General features: G+C 45.9%; 1 protein-coding gene across 1 annotated transcript; it reads left to right on the forward strand.

The window, feature by feature from the left end:
• Positions 1-11: 11 nt before the first annotated feature.
• On the forward strand, positions 12-20,488 carry LOC135267140 (mucin-3B-like). The gene is made up of 2 exons (XM_064358988.1): positions 12-128; positions 783-20,488. The coding sequence occupies exons 1-2, from the start codon at positions 93-95 to the stop codon at positions 20,469-20,471; spliced, it is 19,725 nt and encodes a 6,574-aa protein (XP_064215058.1). The 5' UTR covers positions 12-92; the 3' UTR covers positions 20,472-20,488.
• The last annotated feature ends 51 nt before the right edge of the window (positions 20,489-20,539 follow it).

Genomic DNA, 20,539 nt, shown 5'->3' on the forward strand with positions numbered 1-20,539 from the left:
ATAGTTAACACAATTAAAATCGAATAAACATAAAAATACCACTACGTATCATTAATTCAGAAGTAACGTAGCTGCTATGAAGTGAAAGAAAAATGAAAGTGCTGTGGGCTATATTCTTTTTCAATTTGGTAAGGGCAAAGAAATTTATAGTAACATATTTACTTCTATTTAGTCAAGATGCGCACAAATAAAAAATAAGTATATTTACAAGATAAGTACAAATTCCATTTTAAACTTTTTTCAAAAGGTCAGAAGACTTACCCATGAGAAAGCAAATAAATAACAAAAATTGCCAAATTTTACTAAAACGCCCGGTACACTATCCACTTGGTCGTACAAATTGTACAAAGCAAACAGTTTCAATCGTCATAAAACTTTTAAGAACGTCGAAAATTTTCCAAACTTGTACGATCCTACAATTTTATTTTTTGACGCATTTTTCCATAAAAAAAACAGCTTCTCGTTCGTTACATACTCGTAAGAAACATTTTTTGTACGGCGACTTAACATCAATTAATTAAATAGGAATAACATCGGAAAAAAAATTATATTACAAGGAATTGTAGAAAAATTCTGCAAAAAATGTAATTAATAAAACACAAAATTTTGCTCCTAAACATAAAAAAAAACAAAAACCGCATTTTTGGAAAGCGCTAGGGATAATCAGTTTAAAGAAAATTAATTTTCTTTTGCTTCTGGCAACCATATGCAGGTCCAGCAGCAGGATATCAGTATAAGGTTTAATGAAAACAAAATATTAAACAGTTTTTAATTTCCTTTAGATTTACTGGCTGGAAGCTAAAGTATTAATAGACTGTCATAATCGGGGCTTTCTTTGCTATGATGAAACTCATTTTTATCAATGTGTGGAAGTTGGCGAAACGACTATGATTATTGGATTACCTCAGGAATGTCCTCCAGGTTTAGTTTGTAATAACAATTCAGATTTGGAATGTGATGAACCTTGGCCTGAAACAACTACAAAAGAAGCTAACATTACAAGCACGTCAAAAGAAATTACGTCGACCGCAAGCCCAACAGTTACAGAAACTACGAGTTCTAGCGAAACTACGTCGACTGCAAGCCCAACAGTTACAGAAACTACGAGTTCTAGCGAAACTACGTCGACTGCAAGCCCAACAGTTACAGAAACTACGAGTTCTAGCGAAACTACGTCGACTGCAAGCCCAACAGTAACTGAATCGACGAGTTCTAGCGAAACTACGTCGACTGCAAGCCCAACAGTTACAGAAACTACGAGTTCTAGCGAAACTACGTCGACTGCAAGCCCAACAGTAACTGAATCGACGAGTTCTAGCGAAACTACGTCGACTGCAAGCCCAACAGTAACTGAATCGACGAGTTCTAGCGAAACTACGTCGAATGCAAGCCCAACAGTTACAGAAACTACGAGTTCTAGCGAAATTACGTCGACTGCAAGCCCAACAGTTACAGAAACTACGAGTTCTAGCGAAACTACGTCGACTGCAAGCCCAACAGTAACTGAATCGACGAGTTCTAGCGAAACTACGTCGACTGCAAGCCCAACAGTTACAGAAACTACGAGTTCTAGCGAAACTACGTCGACTGCAAGCCCAACAGTAACTGAATCGACGAGTTCTAGCGAAACTACGTCGAATGCAAGCCCAACAGTTACAGAAACTACGAGTTCTAGCGAAATTACGTCGACTGCAAGCCCAACAGTTACAGAAACTACGAGTTCTAGCGAAACTATGTCGACTGCAAGCCCAACAGTTACAGAAACAACGAGTTCTAGCGAAACTACGTCGACTGCAAGCCCAACAGTTACAGAAACTACGAGTTCTAGCGAAACTATGTCGACTACAAGCCCAACAGTTACAGAAACTACGAGTTCTAGCGAAACTACGTCGACTGCAAGCCCAACAGTTACAGAAACTACGAGTTCTAGCGAAACTACGTCGACTGCAAGCCCAACAGTAACTGAATCGACGAGTTCTAGCGAAACTACGTCGACTGCAAGCCCAACAGTTACAGAAACTACGAGTTCTAGCGAAACTACGTCGACTGCAAGCCCAACAGTAACTGAATCGACGAGTTCTAGCGAAACTACGTCGACTGCAAGCCCAACAGTAACTGAATCGACGAGTTCTAGCGAAACTACGTCGAATGCAAGCCCAACAGTTACAGAAACTACGAGTTCTAGCGAAATTACGTCGACTGCAAGCCCAACAGTTACAGAAACTACGAGTTCTAGCGAAACTACGTCGACTGCAAGCCCAACAGTAACTGAATCGACGAGTTCTAGCGAAACTACGTCGACTGCAAGCCCAACAGTTACAGAAACTACGAGTTCTAGCGAAACTACGTCGACTGCAAGCCCAACAGTAACTGAATCGACGAGTTCTAGCGAAACTACGTCGAATGCAAGCCCAACAGTTACAGAAACTACGAGTTCTAGCGAAATTACGTCGACTGCAAGCCCAACAGTTACAGAAACTACGAGTTCTAGCGAAACTATGTCGACTGCAAGCCCAACAGTTACAGAAACAACGAGTTCTAGCGAAACTACGTCGACTGCAAGCCCAACAGTTACAGAAACTACGAGTTCTAGCGAAACTATGTCGACTACAAGCCCAACAGTTACAGAAACTACGAGTTCTAGCGAAACTACGTCGACTGCAAGCCCAACAGTTACAGAAACTACGAGTTCTAGCGAAACTACGTCGACTGCAAGCCCAACAGTAACTGAATCGACGAGTTCTAGCGAAACTACGTCGACTGCAAGCCCAACAGTTACAGAAACTACGAGTTCTAGCGAAACTACGTCGACTGCAAGCCCAACAGTAACTGAATCGACGAGTTCTAGCGAAACTACGTCGACTGCAAGCCCAACAGTAACTGAATCGACGAGTTCTAGCGAAACTACGTCGAATGCAAGCCCAACAGTTACAGAAACTACGAGTTCTAGCGAAATTACGTCGACTGCAAGCCCAACAGTTACAGAAACTACGAGTTCTAGCGAAACTACGTCGACTGCAAGCCCAACAGTAACTGAATCGACGAGTTCTAGCGAAACTACGTCGACTGCAAGCCCAACAGTTACAGAAACTACGAGTTCTAGCGAAACTACGTCGACTGCAAGCCCAACAGTAACTGAATCGACGAGTTCTAGCGAAACTACGTCGACTGCAAGCCCAACAGTTACAGAAACTACGAGTTCTAGCGAAACTACGTCGACTGCAAGCCCAACAGTAACTGAATCGACGAGTTCTAGCGAAACTACGTCGACTGCAAGCCCAACAGTAACTGAATCGACGAGTTCTAGCGAAACTACGTCGAATGCAAGCCCAACAGTTACAGAAACTACGAGTTCTAGCGAAACTACGTCGACTGCAAGCCCAACAGTAACTGAATCGACGAGTTCTAGCGAAACTACGTCGACTGCAAGCCCAACAGTTACAGAAACTACGAGTTCTAGCGAAACTACGTCGACTGCAAGCCCAACAGTAACTGAATCGACGAGTTCTAGCGAAACTACGTCGACTGCAAGCCCAACAGTAACTGAATCGACGAGTTCTAGCGAAACTACGTCGAATGCAAGCCCAACAGTTACAGAAACTACGAGTTCTAGCGAAATTACGTCGACTGCAAGCCCAAGAGTTACAGAAACTACGAGTTCTAGCGAAACTATGTCGACTGCAAGCCCAACAGTTACAGAAACAACGAGTTCTAGCGAAACTACGTCGACTGCAAGCCCAACAGTTACAGAAACTACGAGTTCTAGCGAAACTATGTCGACTACAAGCCCAACAGTTACAGAAACTACGAGTTCTAGCGAAACTACGTCGACTGCAAGCCCAACAGTTACAGAAACTACGAGTTCTAGCGAAACTACGTCGACTGCAAGCCCAACAGTAACTGAATCGACGAGTTCTAGCGAAACTACGTCGACTGCAAGCCCAACAGTTACAGAAACTACGAGTTCTAGCGAAACTACGTCGACTGCAAGCCCAACAGTAACTGAATCGACGAGTTCTAGCGAAACTACGTCGACTGCAAGCCCAACAGTTACAGAAACTACGAGTTCTAGCGAAACTACGTCGACTGCAAGCCCAACAGTAACTGAATCGACGAGTTCTAGCGAAACTACGTCGACTGCAAGCCCAACAGTAACTGAATCGACGAGTTCTAGCGAAACTACGTCGAATGCAAGCCCAACAGTTACAGAAACTACGAGTTCTAGCGAAATTACGTCGACTGCAAGCCCAACAGTTACAGAAACTACGAGTTCTAGCGAAACTACGTCGACTGCAAGCCCAACAGTAACTGAATCGACGAGTTCTAGCGAAACTACGTCGACTGCAAGCCCAACAGTTACAGAAACTACGAGTTCTAGCGAAACTACGTCGACTGCAAGCCCAACAGTAACTGAATCGACGAGTTCTAGCGAAACTACGTCGACTGCAAGCCCAACAGTTACAGAAACTACGAGTTCTAGCGAAACTACGTCGACTGCAAGCCCAACAGTAACTGAATCGACGAGTTCTAGCGAAACTACGTCGACTGCAAGCCCAACAGTAACTGAATCGACGAGTTCTAGCGAAACTACGTCGAATGCAAGCCCAACAGTTACAGAAACTACGAGTTCTAGCGAAATTACGTCGACTGCAAGCCCAAGAGTTACAGAAACTACGAGTTCTAGCGAAACTATGTCGACTGCAAGCCCAACAGTTACAGAAACAACGAGTTCTAGCGAAACTACGTCGACTGCAAGCCCAACAGTTACAGAAACTACGAGTTCTAGCGAAACTATGTCGACTACAAGCCCAACAGTTACAGAAACTACGAGTTCTAGCGAAACTACGTCGACTGCAAGCCCAACAGTTACAGAAACTACGAGTTCTAGCGAAACTACGTCGACTGCAAGCCCAACAGTAACTGAATCGACGAGTTCTAGCGAAACTACGTCGACTGCAAGCCCAACAGTTACAGAAACTACGAGTTCTAGCGAAACTACGTCGACTGCAAGCCCAACAGTAACTGAATCGACGAGTTCTAGCGAAACTACGTCGACTGCAAGCCCAACAGTAACTGAATCGACGAGTTCTAGCGAAACTACGTCGAATGCAAGCCCAACAGTTACAGAAACTACGAGTTCTAGCGAAATTACGTCGACTGCAAGCCCAACAGTTACAGAAACTACGAGTTCTAGCGAAACTACGTCGACTGCAAGCCCAACAGTAACTGAATCGACGAGTTCTAGCGAAACTACGTCGACTGCAAGCCCAACAGTTACAGAAACTACGAGTTCTAGCGAAACTACGTCGACTGCAAGCCCAACAGTAACTGAATCGACGAGTTCTAGCGAAACTACGTCGACTGCAAGCCCAACAGTTACAGAAACTACGAGTTCTAGCGAAACTACGTCGACTGCAAGCCCAACAGTAACTGAATCGACGAGTTCTAGCGAAACTAAGTCGACTGCAAGCCCAACAGTTACAGAAACTACGAGTTCTAGCGAAACTACGTCGACTGCAAGCCCAACAGTAACTGAATCGACGAGTTCTAGCGAAACTACGTCGACTGCAAGTCCAACAGTAACTGAATCGACGAGTTCTAGCGAAACTACGTCGAATGCAAGCCCAACAGTTACAGAAACTACGAGTTCTAGCGAAATTACGTCGACTGCAAGCCCAACAGTTACAGAAACTACGAGTTCTAGCGAAACTATGTCGACTGCAAGCCCAACAGTAACTGAATCGACGAGTTCTAGCGAAACTACGTCGACTGCAAGCCCAACAGTTACAGAAACCACGAGTTCTAGCGAAACTATGTCGACTGCAAGCCCAACAGTAACTGAATCGACGAGTTCTAGCGAAACTACGTCGACTGCAAGCCCAACAGTTACAGAAACCACGAGTTCTAGCGAAACTATGTCGACTGCAAGCCCAACAGTTACAGAAACTACGAGTTCTAGCGAAACTACGTCGACTGCAAGCCCAACAGTAACTGAATCGACGAGTTCTAGCGAAACTAAGTCGACTGCAAGCCCAACAGTTACAGAAACTACGAGTTCTAGCGAAACTACGTCGACTGCAAGCCCAACAGTAACTGAATCGACGAGTTCTAGCGAAACTACGTCGACTGCAAGCCCAACAGTTACAGAAACTACGAGTTCTAGCGAAACTATGTCGACTGCAAGCCCAACAGTTACAGAAACTACGAGTTCTAGCGAAACTACGTCGACTGCAAGCCCAACAGTTACAGAAACTACGAGTTCTAGCGAAACTACGTCGACTGCAAGCCCAACAGTAACTGAATCGACGAGTTCTAGCGAAACTACGTCGACTGCAAGCCCAACAGTTACAGAAACTACGAGTTCTAGCGAAACTACGTCGACTGCAAGCCCAACAGTAACTGAATCGACGAGTTCTAGCGAAACTACGTCGACTGCAAGCCCAACAGTTACAGAAACTACGAGTTCTAGCGAAACTACGTCGACTGCAAGCCCAACAGTAACTGAATCGACGAGTTCTAGCGAAACTACGTCGACTGCAAGCCCAACAGTTACAGAAACTACGAGTTCTAGCGAAACTACGTCGACTGCAAGCCCAACAGTAACTGAATCGACGAGTTCTAGCGAAACTAAGTCGACTGCAAGCCCAACAGTTACAGAAACTACGAGTTCTAGCGAAACTACGTCGACTGCAAGCCCAACAGTAACTGAATCGACGAGTTCTAGCGAAACTACGTCGACTGCAAGTCCAACAGTAACTGAATCGACGAGTTCTAGCGAAACTACGTCGAATGCAAGCCCAACAGTTACAGAAACTACGAGTTCTAGCGAAATTACGTCGACTGCAAGCCCAACAGTTACAGAAACTACGAGTTCTAGCGAAACTATGTCGACTGCAAGCCCAACAGTTACAGAAACTACGAGTTCTAGCGAAACTACGTCGACTGCAAGCCCAACAGTTACAGAAACCACGAGTTCTAGCGAAACTATGTCGACTGCAAGCCCAACAGTTACAGAAACTACGAGTTCTAGCGAAACTACGTCGACTGCAAGCCCAACAGTAACTGAATCGACGAGTTCTAGCGAAACTAAGTCGACTGCAAGCCCAACAGTTACAGAAACTACGAGTTCTAGCGAAACTACGTCGACTGCAAGCCCAACAGTAACTGAATCGACGAGTTCTAGCGAAACTACGTCGACTGCAAGCCCAACAGTTACAGAAACTACGAGTTCTAGCGAAACTATGTCGACTGCAAGCCCAACAGTTACAGAAACTACGAGTTCTAGCGAAACTACGTCGACTGCAAGCCCAACAGTTACAGAAACTACGAGTTCTAGCGAAACTACGTCGACTGCAAGCCCAACAGTAACTGAATCGACGAGTTCTAGCGAAACTACGTCGACTGCAAGCCCAACAGTTACAGAAACTACGAGTTCTAGCGAAACTACGTCGACTGCAAGCCCAACAGTAACTGAATCGACGAGTTCTAGCGAAACTACGTCGACTGCAAGCCCAACAGTAACTGAATCGACGAGTTCTAGCGAAACTACGTCGAATGCAAGCCCAACAGTTACAGAAACTACGAGTTCTAGCGAAATTACGTTGACTGCAAGCCCAACAGTTACAGAAACTACGAGTTCTAGCGAAACTATGTCGACTGCAAGCCCAACAGTTACAGAAACTACGAGTTCTAGCGAAATTACGTCGACTGCAAGCCCAACAGTTACAGAAACTACGAGTTCTAGCGAAACTACGTCGACTGCAAGCCCAACAGTAACTGAATCGACGAGTTCTAGCGAAACTACGTCGACTGCAAGCCCAACAGTTACAGAAACTACGAGTTCTAGCGAAACTACGTCGACTGCAAGCCCAACAGTAACTGAATCGACGAGTTCTAGCGAAACTACGTCGACTGCAAGCCCAACAGTAACTGAATCGACGAGTTCTAGCGAAACTACGTCGAATGCAAGCCCAACAGTTACAGAAACTACGAGTTCTAGCGAAATTACGTCGACTGCAAGCCCAACAGTTACAGAAACTACGAGTTCTAGCGAAACTACGTCGACTGCAAGCCCAACAGTAACTGAATCGACGAGTTCTAGCGAAACTACGTCGACTGCAAGCCCAACAGTTACAGAAACTACGAGTTCTAGCGAAACTACGTCGACTGCAAGCCCAACAGTAACTGAATCGACGAGTTCTAGCGAAACTACGTCGACTGCAAGCCCAACAGTTACAGAAACTACGAGTTCTAGCGAAACTACGTCGACTGCAAGCCCAACAGTAACTGAATCGACGAGTTCTAGCGAAACTACGTCGAATGCAAGCCCAACAGTTACAGAAACTACGAGTTCTAGCGAAATTACGTCGACTGCAAGCCCAACAGTTACAGAAACTACGAGTTCTAGCGAAACTATGTCGACTGCAAGCCCAACAGTTACAGAAACTACGAGTTCTAGCGAAACTACGTCGACTGCAAGCCCAACAGTTACAGAAACCACGAGTTCTAGCGAAACTATGTCGACTGCAAGCCCAACAGTTACAGAAACTACGAGTTCTAGCGAAACTACGTCGACTGCAAGCCCAACAGTAACTGAATCGACGAGTTCTAGCGAAACTACGTCGACTGCAAGCCCAACAGTTACAGAAACTACGAGTTCTAGCGAAACTATGTCGACTGCAAGCCCAACAGTTACAGAAACTACGAGTTCTAGCGAAACTACGTCGACTGCAAGCCCAACAGTTACAGAAACTACGAGTTCTAGCGAAACTACGTCGACTGCAAGCCCAACAGTAACTGAATCGACGAGTTCTAGCGAAACTACGTCGACTGCAAGCCCAACAGTTACAGAAACTACGAGTTCTAGCGAAACTACGTCGACTGCAAGCCCAACAGTAACTGAATCGACGAGTTCTAGCGAAACTACGTCGACTGCAAGCCCAACAGTAACTGAATCGACGAGTTCTAGCGAAACTACGTCGAATGCAAGCCCAACAGTTACAGAAACTACGAGTTCTAGCGAAATTACGTCGACTGCAAGCCCAACAGTTACAGAAACTACGAGTTCTAGCGAAACTATGTCGACTGCAAGCCCAACAGTTACAGAAACTACGAGTTCTAGCGAAACTACGTCGACTGCAAGCCCAACAGTTACAGAAACTACGAGTTCTAGCGAAACTATGTCGACTGCAAGCCCAACAGTTACAGAAACTACGAGTTCTAGCGAAACTACGTCGACTGCAAGCCCAACAGTAACTGAATCGACGAGTTCTAGCGAAACTACGTCGACTGCAAGCCCAACAGTAACTGAATCGACGAGTTCTAGCGAAACTACGTCGAATGCAAGCCCAACAGTTACAGAAACTACGAGTTCTAGCGAAATTACGTCGACTGCAAGCCCAACAGTTACAGAAACTACGAGTTCTAGCGAAACTATGTCGACTGCAAGCCCAACAGTTACAGAAACTACGAGTTCTAGCGAAACTACGTCGACTGCAAGCCCAACAGTTACAGAAACTACGAGTTCTAGCGAATCTATGTCGACTGCAAGCCCAACAGTTACAGAAACTACGAGTTCTAGCGAAACTACGTCGACTGCAAGCCCAACAGTAACTGAATCGACGAGTTCTAGCGAAACTACGTCGACTGCAAGCCCAACAGTAACTGAATCGACGAGTTCTAGCGAAACTACGTCGAATGCAAGCCCAACAGTTACAGAAACTACGAGTTCTAGCGAAATTACGTCGACTGCAAGCCCAACAGTTACAGAAACTACGAGTTCTAGCGAAACTACGTCGACTGCAAGCCCAACAGTTACAGAAACTACGAGTTCTAGCGAAACTATGTCGACTGCAAGCCCAACAGTTACAGAAACTACGAGTTCTAGCGAAACTACGTCGACTGCAAGCCCAACAGTAACTGAATCGACGAGTTCTAGCGAAACTACGTCGACTGCAAGCCCAACAGTAACTGAATCGACGAGTTCTAGCGAAACTACGTCGACTGCAAGCCCAACAGTTACAGAAACTACGAGTTCTAGCGAAACTACGTCGACTGCAAGCCCAACAGTAACTGAATCGACGAGTTCTAGCGAAACTACGTCGAATGCAAGCCCAACAGTTACAGAAACTACGAGTTCTAGCGAAATTACGTCGACTGCAAGCCCAACAGTTACAGAAACTACGAGTTCTAGCGAAACTATGTCGACTGCAAGCCCAACAGTTACAGAAACTACGAGTTCTAGCGAAACTACGTCGACTGCAAGCCCAACAGTTACAGAAACTACGAGTTCTAGCGAAACTATGTCGACTGCAAGCCCAACAGTTACAGAAACTACGAGTTCTAGCGAAACTACGTCGACTGCAAGCCCAACAGTTACAGAAACTACGAGTTCTAGCGAAACTACGTCGACTGCAAGCCCAACAGTTACAGAAACTACGAGTTCTAGCGAAACTACGTCGACTGCAAGCCCAACAGTTACAGAAACTACGAGTTCTAGCGAAACTACGTCGACTGCAAGCCCAACAGTTACAGAAACTACGAGTTCTAGCGAAACTACGTCGACTGCAAGCCCAACAGTTACAGAAACTACGAGTTCTAGCGAAACTACGTCGACTGCAAGCCCAACAGTAACTGAATCGACGAGTTCTAGCGAAACTACGTCGACTGCAAGCCCAACAGTTACAGAAACTACGAGTTCTAGCGAAATTACGTCGACTGCAAGCCCAACAGTTACAGAAACTACGAGTTCTAGCAAAACTACGTCGACTGCAAGCCCAACAGTAACTGAATCGACGAGTTCTAGCGAAACTACGTCGAATGCAAGCCCAACAGTTACAGAAACTACGAGTTCTAGCGAAATTACGTCGACTGCAAGCCCAACAGTTACAGAAACTACGAGTTCTAGCGAAACTACGTCGACTGCAAGCCCAACAGTAACTGAATCGACGAGTTCTAGCGAAACTACGTCGACTGCAAGCCCAACAGTTACAGAAACTACGAGTTCTAGCGAAACTACGTCGACTGCAAGCCCAACAGTAACTGAATCGACGAGTTCTAGCGAAACTACGTCGACTGCAAGCCCAACAGTAACTGAATCGACGAGTTCTAGCGAAACTACGTCGAATGCAAGCCCAACAGTTACAGAAACTACGAGTTCTAGCGAAATTACGTCGACTGCAAGCCCAACAGTTACAGAAACTACGAGTTCTAGCGAAACTATGTCGACTGCAAGCCCAACAGTTACAGAAACTACGAGTTCTAGCGAAACTACGTCGACTGCAAGCCCAACAGTTACAGAAACTACGAGTTCTAGCGAAACTATGTCGACTGCAAGCCCAACAGTTACAGAAACTACGAGTTCTAGCGAAACTACGTCGACTGCAAGCCCAACAGTAACTGAATCGACGAGTTCTAGCGAAACTACGTCGACTGCAAGCCCAACAGTAACTGAATCGACGAGTTCTAGCGAAACTACGTCGACTGCAAGCCCAACAGTTACAGAAACTACGAGTTCTAGCGAAACTACGTCGACTGCAAGCCCAACAGTAACTGAATCGACGAGTTCTAGCGAAACTACGTCGACTGCAAGCCCAACAGTAACTGAATCGACGAGTTCTAGCGAAACTACGTCGAATGCAAGCCCAACAGTTACAGAAACTACGAGTTCTAGCGAAATTACGTCGACTGCAAGCCCAACAGTTACAGAAACTACGAGTTCTAGCGAAACTATGTCGACTGCAAGCCCAACAGTTACAGAAACTACGAGTTCTAGCGAAACTACGTCGACTGCAAGCCCAACAGTTACAGAAACTACGAGTTCTAGCGAAACTATGTCGACTGCAAGCCCAACAGTTACAGAAACTACGAGTTCTAGCGAAACTACGTCGACTGCAAGCCCAACAGTAACTGAATCGACGAGTTCTAGCGAAACTACGTCGACTGCAAGCCCAACAGTTACAGAAACTACGAGTTCTAGCGAAACTATGTCGACTGCAAGCCCAACAGTTACAGAAACTACGAGTTCTAGCGAAACTACGTCGACTGCAAGCCCAACAGTTACAGAAACTACGAGTTCTAGCGAAACTACGTCGACTGCAAGCCCAACAGTTACAGAAACTACGAGTTCTAGCAAAACTACGTCGACTGCAAGCCCAACAGTTACAGAAACTACGAGTTCTAGCGAAACTATGTCGACTGCAAGCCCAACAGTTACAGAAACTACGAGTTCTAGCGAAACTACGTCGACTGCAAGCCCAACAGTAACTGAATCGACGAGTTCTAGCGAAACTACGTCGACTGCAAGCCCAACAGTTACAGAAACTACGAGTTCTAGCGAAACTACGTCGACTGCAAGCCCAACAGTAACTGAATCGACGAGTTCTAGCGAAACTACGTCGACTGCAAGCCCAACAGTTACAGAAACTACGAGTTCTAGCGAAACTACGTCGACTGCAAGTCCAACAGTTACAGAAACTACGAGTTCTAGCGAAACTACGTCGACTGCAAGCCCAACAGTAACTGAATCGACGAGTTCTAGCGAAACTACGTCGAATGCAAGCCCAACAGTTACAGAAACTACGAGTTCTAGCGAAATTACGTCGACTGCAAGCCCAACAGTTACAGAAACTACGAGTTCTAGCGAAACTATGTCGACTGCAAGCCCAACAGTTACAGAAACTACGAGTTCTAGCGAAACTACGTCGACTGCAAGCCCAACAGTTACAGAAACCACGAGTTCTAGCGAAACTATGTCGACTGCAAGCCCAACAGTTACAGAAACTACGAGTTCTAGCGAAACTACGTCGACTGCAAGCCCAACAGTAACTGAATCGACGAGTTCTAGCGAAACTACGTCGACTGCAAGCCCAACAGTTACAGAAACTACGAGTTCTAGCGAAACTACGTCGACTGCAAGCCCAACAGTAACTGAATCGACGAGTTCTAGCGAAACTACGTCGACTGCAAGCCCAACAGTTACAGAAACTACGAGTTCTAGCGAAACTACGTCGACTGCAAGCCCAACAGTTACAGAAACTACGAGTTCTAGCGAAACTACGTCGACTGCAAGCCCAACAGTTACAGAAACTACGAGTTCTAGCGAAACTACGTCGACTGCAAGCCCAACAGTTACAGAAACTACGAGTTCTAGCGAAACTACGTCGACTGCAAGCCCAACAGTTACAGAAACTACGAGTTCTAGCGAAACTAAGTCGACTGCAAGCCCAACAGTAACTGAATCGACGAGTTCTAGCGAAACTACGTCGACTGCAAGCCCAACAGTTACAGAAACTACGAGTTCTAGCGAAACTACGTCGACTGCAAGCCCAACAGTTACAGAAACTACGAGTTCTAGCGAAACTACGTCGACTGCAAACCCAACAGTAACTGAATCGACGAGTTCTAGCGAAACTACGTCGACTGCAAGCCCAACAGTTACAGAAACTACGAGTTCTAGCGAAACTACGTCGACTGCAAGCCCAACAGTTACAGAAACTACGAGTTCTAGCGAAACTACGTCGACTGCAAGCCCAACAGTTACAGAAACTACGAGTTCTAGCGAAACTACGTCGACTGCAAGCCCAACAGTTACAGAAACTACGAGTTCTAGCGAAACTACGTCGACTGCAAGCCCAACAGTTACAGAAACTACGAGTTCTAGCGAAACTACGTCGACTGCAAGCCCAACAGTTACAGAAACTACGAGTTCTAGCGAAACTACGTCGACTGCAAGCCCAACAGTTACAGAAACTACGAGTTCTAGCGAAACTACGTCGACTGCAAGCCCAACAGTTACAGAAACTACGAGTTCTAGCGAAACTACGTCGACTGCAAGCCCAACAGTAACTGAATCGACGAGTTTCAGCGAAACTACGTCGACTGCAAGCCCAACAGTAACTGAATCGACGAGTTCTAGCGAAACTACGTCGACTGCAAGCCCAACAGTTACAGAAACTACGAGTTCTAGCGAAACTACGTCGACTGCAAGCCCAACAGTTACAGAAACTACGAGTTCTAGCGAAACTACGTCGACTGCAAGCCCAACAGTTACAGAAACTACGAGTTCTAGCGAAACTACGTCGACTGCAAGCCCAACAGTTACAGAAACTACGAGTTCTAGCGAAACTACGTCGACTGCAAGCCCAACAGTTACAGAAACTACGAGTTCTAGCGAAACTACGTCGACTGCAAGCCCAACAGTTACAGAAACTACGAGTTCTAGCGAAACTACGTCGACTGCAAACCCAACAGTAACTGAATCGACGAGTTCTAGCGAAACTACGTCGACTGCAAGCCCAACAGTTACAGAAACTACGAGTTCTAGCGAAACTACGTCGACTGCAAGCCCAACAGTTACAGAAACTACGAGTTCTAGCGAAACTACGTCGACTGCAATCCCAACAGTAACTGAATCGACGAGTTCTAGCGAAACTACGTCGACTGCAAGCCCAACAGTTACAGAAACTACGAGTTCTAGCGAAACTACGTCGACTGCAAACCCAACAGTAACTGAATCGACGAGTTCTAGCGAAACTACGTCGACTGCAAGCCCAACAGTTACAGAAACTACGAGTTCTAGCGAAACTACGTCGACTGCAAGCCCAACAGTTACAGAAACTACGAGTTCTAGCGAAACTACGTCGACTGCAAGCCCAACAGTTACAGAAACTACGAGTTCTAGCGAAACTACGTCGACTGCAAGCCCAACAGTTACAGAAACTACGAGTTCTAGCGAAACTACGTCGACTGCAAGCCCAACAGTTACAGAAACTACGAGTTCTAGCGAAACTACGTCGACTGCAAGCCCAACAGTTACAGAAACTACGAGTTCTAGCGAAACTACGTCGACTGCAAGCCCAACAGTAACTGAATCGACGAGTTCTAGCGAAACTACGTCGACTGCAAGCCCAACAGTTACAGAAACTACGAGTTCTAGCGAAACTACGTCGACTGCAAGCCCAACAGTTACAGAAACTACGAGTTCTAGCGAAACTACGTCGACTGCAAGCCCAACAGTTACAGAAACTACGAGTTCTAGCGAAACTACGTCGACTGCAAGCCCAACAGTTACAGAAACTACGAGTTCTAGCGAAACTACGTCGACTGCAAGCCCAACAGTTACAGAAACTACGAGTTCTAGCGAAACTACGTCGACTGCAAGCCCAACAGTTACAGAAACTACGAGTTCTAGCGAAACTACGTCGACTGCAAGCCCAACAGTAACTGAATCGACGAGTTCTAGCGAAACTACGTCGACTGCAAGCCCAACAGTTACAGAAACTACGAGTTCTAGCGAAACTACGTTGACTGCAAGCCCAACAGTAACTGAATCGACGAGTTCTAGCGAAACTACGTCGACTGCAAGCCCAACAGTTACAGAAACTACGAGTTCTAGCGAAACTACGTCGACTGCAAGCCCAACAGTTACAGAAACTACGAGTTCTAGCGAAACTACGTCGACTGCAAGCCCAACAGTTACAGAAACTACGAGTTCTAGCGAAACTACGTCGACTGCAAGCCCAACAGTTACAGAAACTACGAGTTCTAGCGAAACTACGTCGACTGCAAGCCCAACAGTTACAGAAACTACGAGTTCTAGCGAAACTACGTCGACTGCAAGCCCAACAGTTACAGAAACTACGAGTTCTAGCGAAACTACGTCGACTGCAAGCCCAACAGTAACTGAATCGACGAGTTCTAGCGAAACTACGTCGACTGCAAGCCCAACAGTTACAGAAACTACGAGTTCTAGCGAAACTACGTCGACTGCAAGCCCAACAGTAACTGAATCGACGAGTTCTAGCGAAACTACGTCGACTGCAAGCCCAACAGTTACAGAAACTACGAGTTCTAGCGAAACTACGTCGACTGCAAGCCCAACAGTTACAGAAACTACGAGTTCTAGCGAAACTACGTCGACTGCAAGCCCAACAGTTACAGAAACTACGAGTTCTAGCGAAACTAAGTCGACTGCAAGCCCAACAGTAACTGAATCGACGAGTTCTAGCGAAACTACGTCGACTGCAAGCCCAACAGTTACAGAAACTACGAGTTCTAGCGAAACTACGTCGACTGCAAGCCCAACAGTTACAGAAACTACGAGTTCTAGCGAAACTACGTCGACTGCAAACCCAACAGTAACTGAATCGACGAGTTCTAGCGAAACTACGTCGACTGCAAGCCCAACAGTTACAGAAACTACGAGTTCTAGCGAAACTACGTCGACTGCAAGCCCAACAGTTACAGAAACTACGAGTTCTAGCGAAACTACGTCGACTGCAAGCCCAACAGTTACAGAAACTACGAGTTCTAGCGAAACTACGTCGACTGCAAGCCCAACAGTTACAGAAACTACGAGTTCTAGCGAAACTACGTCGACTGCAAGCCCAACAGTTACAGAAACTACGAGTTCTAGCGAAACTACGTCGACTGCAAGCCCAACAGTTACAGAAACTACGAGTTCTAGCGAAACTACGTCGACTGCAAGCCCAACAGTTACAGAAACTACGAGTTCTAGCGAAACTACGTCGACTGCAAGCCCAACAGTTACAGAAACTACGAGTTCTAGCGAAACTACGTCGACTGCAAGCCCAACAGTTACAGAAACTACGAGTTCTAGCGAAACTACGTCGACTGCAAGCCCAACAGTTACAGAAACTACGAGTTCTAGCGAAACTACGTCGACTGCAAGCCCAACAGTTACAGAAACTACGAGTTCTAGCGAAACTACGTCGACTGCAAGCCCAACAGTTACAGAAACTACGAGTTCTAGCGAAACTACGTCGACTGCAAGCCCAACAGTAACTGAATCGACGAGTTTCAGCGAAACTACGTCGACTGCAAGCCCAACAGTAACTGAATCGACGAGTTCTAGCGAAACTACGTCGACTGCAAGCCCAACAGTTACAGAAACTACGAGTTCTAGCGAAACTACGTCGACTGCAAGCCCAACAGTTACAGAAACTACGAGTTCTAGCGAAACTACGTCGACTGCAAGCCCAACAGTTACAGAAACTACGAGTTCTAGCGAAACTACGTCGACTGCAAGCCCAACAGTTACAGAAACTACGAGTTCTAGCGAAACTACGTCGACTGCAAGCCCAACAGTTACAGAAACTACGAGTTCTAGCGAAACTACGTCGACTGCAAGCCCAACAGTTACAGAAACTACGAGTTCTAGCGAAACTACGTCGACTGCAAGCCCAACAGTTACAGAAACTACGAGTTCTAGCGAAACTAAGTCGACTGCAAGCCCAACAGTAACTGAATCGACGAGTTCTAGCGAAACTACGTCGACTGCAAGCCCAACAGTTACAGAAACTACGACTTCTAGCGAAACTACGTCGACTGCAAGCCCAACAGTTACAGAAACTACGAGTTCTAGCGAAACTACGTCGACTGCAAACCCAACAGTAACTGAATCGACGAGTTCTAGCGAAACTACGTCGACTGCAAGCCCAACAGTTACAGAAACTACGAGTTCTAGCGAAACTACGTCGACTGCAAGCCCAACAGTTACAGAAACTACGAGTTCTAGCGAAACTACGTCGACTGCAATCCCAACAGTAACTGAATCGACGAGTTCTAGCGAAACTACGTCGACTGCAAGCCCAACAGTTACAGAAACTACGAGTTCTAGCGAAACTACGTTGACTGCAAGCCCAACAGTAACTGAATCGACGAGTTCTAGCGAAACTACGTCGACTGCAAGCCCAACAGTTACAGAAACTACGAGTTCAAGCGAAACTACGTCGACTGCAAGCCCAACAGTTACAGAAACTACGAGTTCTAGCGAAACTACGTCGACTGCAAGCCCAACAGTAACTAAATCGACGAGTTCTAGCGAAACTACGTCGACTGCAAGCCCAACAGTTACAGAAACTACGAGTTCTAGCGAAACTACGTCGACTGCAAGCTCAACAGTTACAGAAACTACGAGTTCTAGCGAAACTACGTCGACTGCAAGCCCAACAGTAACTGAATCGACGAGTTCTAGCGAAACTACGTCGACTGCAAGCCCAACAGTTACAGAAACTACGAGTTCTAGCGAAACTACGTCGACTGCAAACCCAACAGTAACTGAATCGACGAGTTCTAGCGAAACTACGTCGACTGCAAGCCCAACAGTTACAGAAACTACGAGTTCTAGCGAAACTACGTCGACTGCAAGCCCAACAGTAACTGAATCGACGAGTTCTAGCGAAACTACGTCGACTGCAAGCCCAACAGTTACAGAAACTACGAGTTCTAGCGAAACTACGTCGACTGCAAGCCCAACAGTAACTGAGTCGACGAGTTCTAGCGAAACTACGTCGACTGCAAGCCCAACAGTTACAGAAACTACGAGTTCTAGCGAAACTACGTCGACTGCAAGCCCAACAGTTACAGAAACTACGAGTTCTAGCGAAACTACGTCGACTGCAAGCCCAACAGTAACTGAATCGACGAGTTCTAGCGAAACTACGTCGACTGCAAGCCCAACAGTTACAGAAACTACGAGTTCTAGCGAAACTACATCGACTGCAAGCTCAACAGTTACAGAAACTACGAGTTCTAGCGAAACTACGTCGACTGCAAGCCCAACAGTAACTGAATCGACGAGTTCTAGCGAAACTACGTCGACTGCAAGCCCAACAGTTACAGAAACTACGAGTTCTAGCGAAACTACGTCGACTGCAAGCCCAACAGTAACTGAATCGACGAGTTCTAGCGAAACTACGTCGACTGCAAGCCCAACAGTTACAGAAACTACGAGTTCTAGCGAAACTACGTCGACTGCAAGCCCAACAGTAACTGAATCGACGAGTTCTAGCGAAACTACGTCGACTGCAAGCCCAACAGTTACAGAAACTACGAGTTCTAGCGAAACTACGTCGACTGCAAGCCCAACAGTAACTGAATCGACGAGTTCTAGCGAAACTACGTCGACTGCAAGCCCAACAGTTACAGAAACTACGAGTTCTAGCGAAACTACGTCGACTGCAAGCCCAACAGTTACAGAAACTACGAGTTCTAGCGAAACTACGTCGACTGCAAGCCCAACAGTAACTGAATCGACGAGTTCTAGCGAAACTACGTCGACTGCAAGCCCAACAGTTACAGAAACTACGAGTTCTAGCGAAACTACGTCGACTGCAAGCCCAACAGTTACAGAAACTACGAGTTCTAGCGAAACTACGTCGACTGCAAGCCCAACAGTTACAGAAACTACGAGTTCTAGCGAAACTACGTCGACTGCAAGCCCAACAGTAACTGAATCGACGAGTTTTAGCAAAACTACGTCGACTGCAAGCCCAACAGTTACAGAAACTACGAGTTCTAGCGAAACTACGTCGACTGCAAGCCCAACAGTAACTGAATCGACGAGTTCTAGCGAAACTACGTCGACTGCAAGCCCAACAGTTACAGAAACTACGAGTTCTAGCGAAACTACGTCGACTGCAAGCCCAACAGTTACAGAAACTACGAGTTCTAGCGAAACTACGTCGACTGCAAGCCCAACAGTTACAGAAACTACGAGTTCTAGCGAAACTACGTCGACTGCAAGCCCAACAGTAACTGAATCGACGAGTTCTAGCGAAACTACGTCGACTGCAAGCCCAACAGTTACAGAAACTACGAGTTCTAGCGAAACTACGTCGACTGCAAGCCCAACAGTTACAGAAACTACGAGTTCTAGCGAAACTACGTCGACTGCAAGCCCAACAGTTACAGAAACTACGAGTTCTAGCGAAACTACGTCGACTGCAAGCCCAACAGTAACTGAATCGACGAGTTTTAGCAAAACTACGTCGACTGCAAGCCCAACAGTTACAGAAACTACGAGTTCTAGCGAAACTACGTCGACTGCAAGCCCAACAGTTACAGAAACTACGAGTTCTAGCGAAGTTACTTCGAGTGAAATCACAACCTCATCTCCAGTTTTCACTTGTCCAGGTATTGGAAAATACCCCGATCCCTTCGATTGCAGTAAATATCACATGTGCATAAATGCTATTTTCCAAATTATAGACATCCCTATTTCCTGCCCACTTAACACAAAGTATGATTCTTACAACAAGCATTGCACTATAAACCCAGTCCAGTGCCCTAACGAAATACAATTAGTTTGTGATAAACCAGGCATATTTCCTCATCCAACCGACTGTAACAGGTTTTACAAGTGTATTTGGAGGTTTATTAAATTCGATTTTGAATTGAAACAATACAGATGTCCTCCAGGACACGCATTTGATGCAAAGAGAAAGTTTTGTGTTCCTTCGAAACAATGTAGACCTGACCACGGTTCCTTCAATTGTATGCAAGTTGGCCGGTTTCCGTTTGAAACCAGTTGCAAGAAATATTACGAATGTAAAATCGTTAATGGTGTGATTGTTAAAGAGATTAAAATTTGTGACTTATTTAAATTATTTGATAGGGAATTAGGGAGATGTCGCAGTGAATGTCTTGTAAAGAATTGTCCGTTTGATTAAAATATAGATAAAGCAAACTACGTATTCTCATTTTTACCTTTGTTACGCATTCAATTTGAGAAACACGT

The sequence above is a fragment of the Tribolium castaneum genome, chromosome 9 (assembly GCF_031307605.1).
Source record: "Tribolium castaneum strain GA2 chromosome 9, icTriCast1.1, whole genome shotgun sequence".
Taxonomy (NCBI): domain Eukaryota; kingdom Metazoa; phylum Arthropoda; class Insecta; order Coleoptera; family Tenebrionidae; genus Tribolium; species Tribolium castaneum.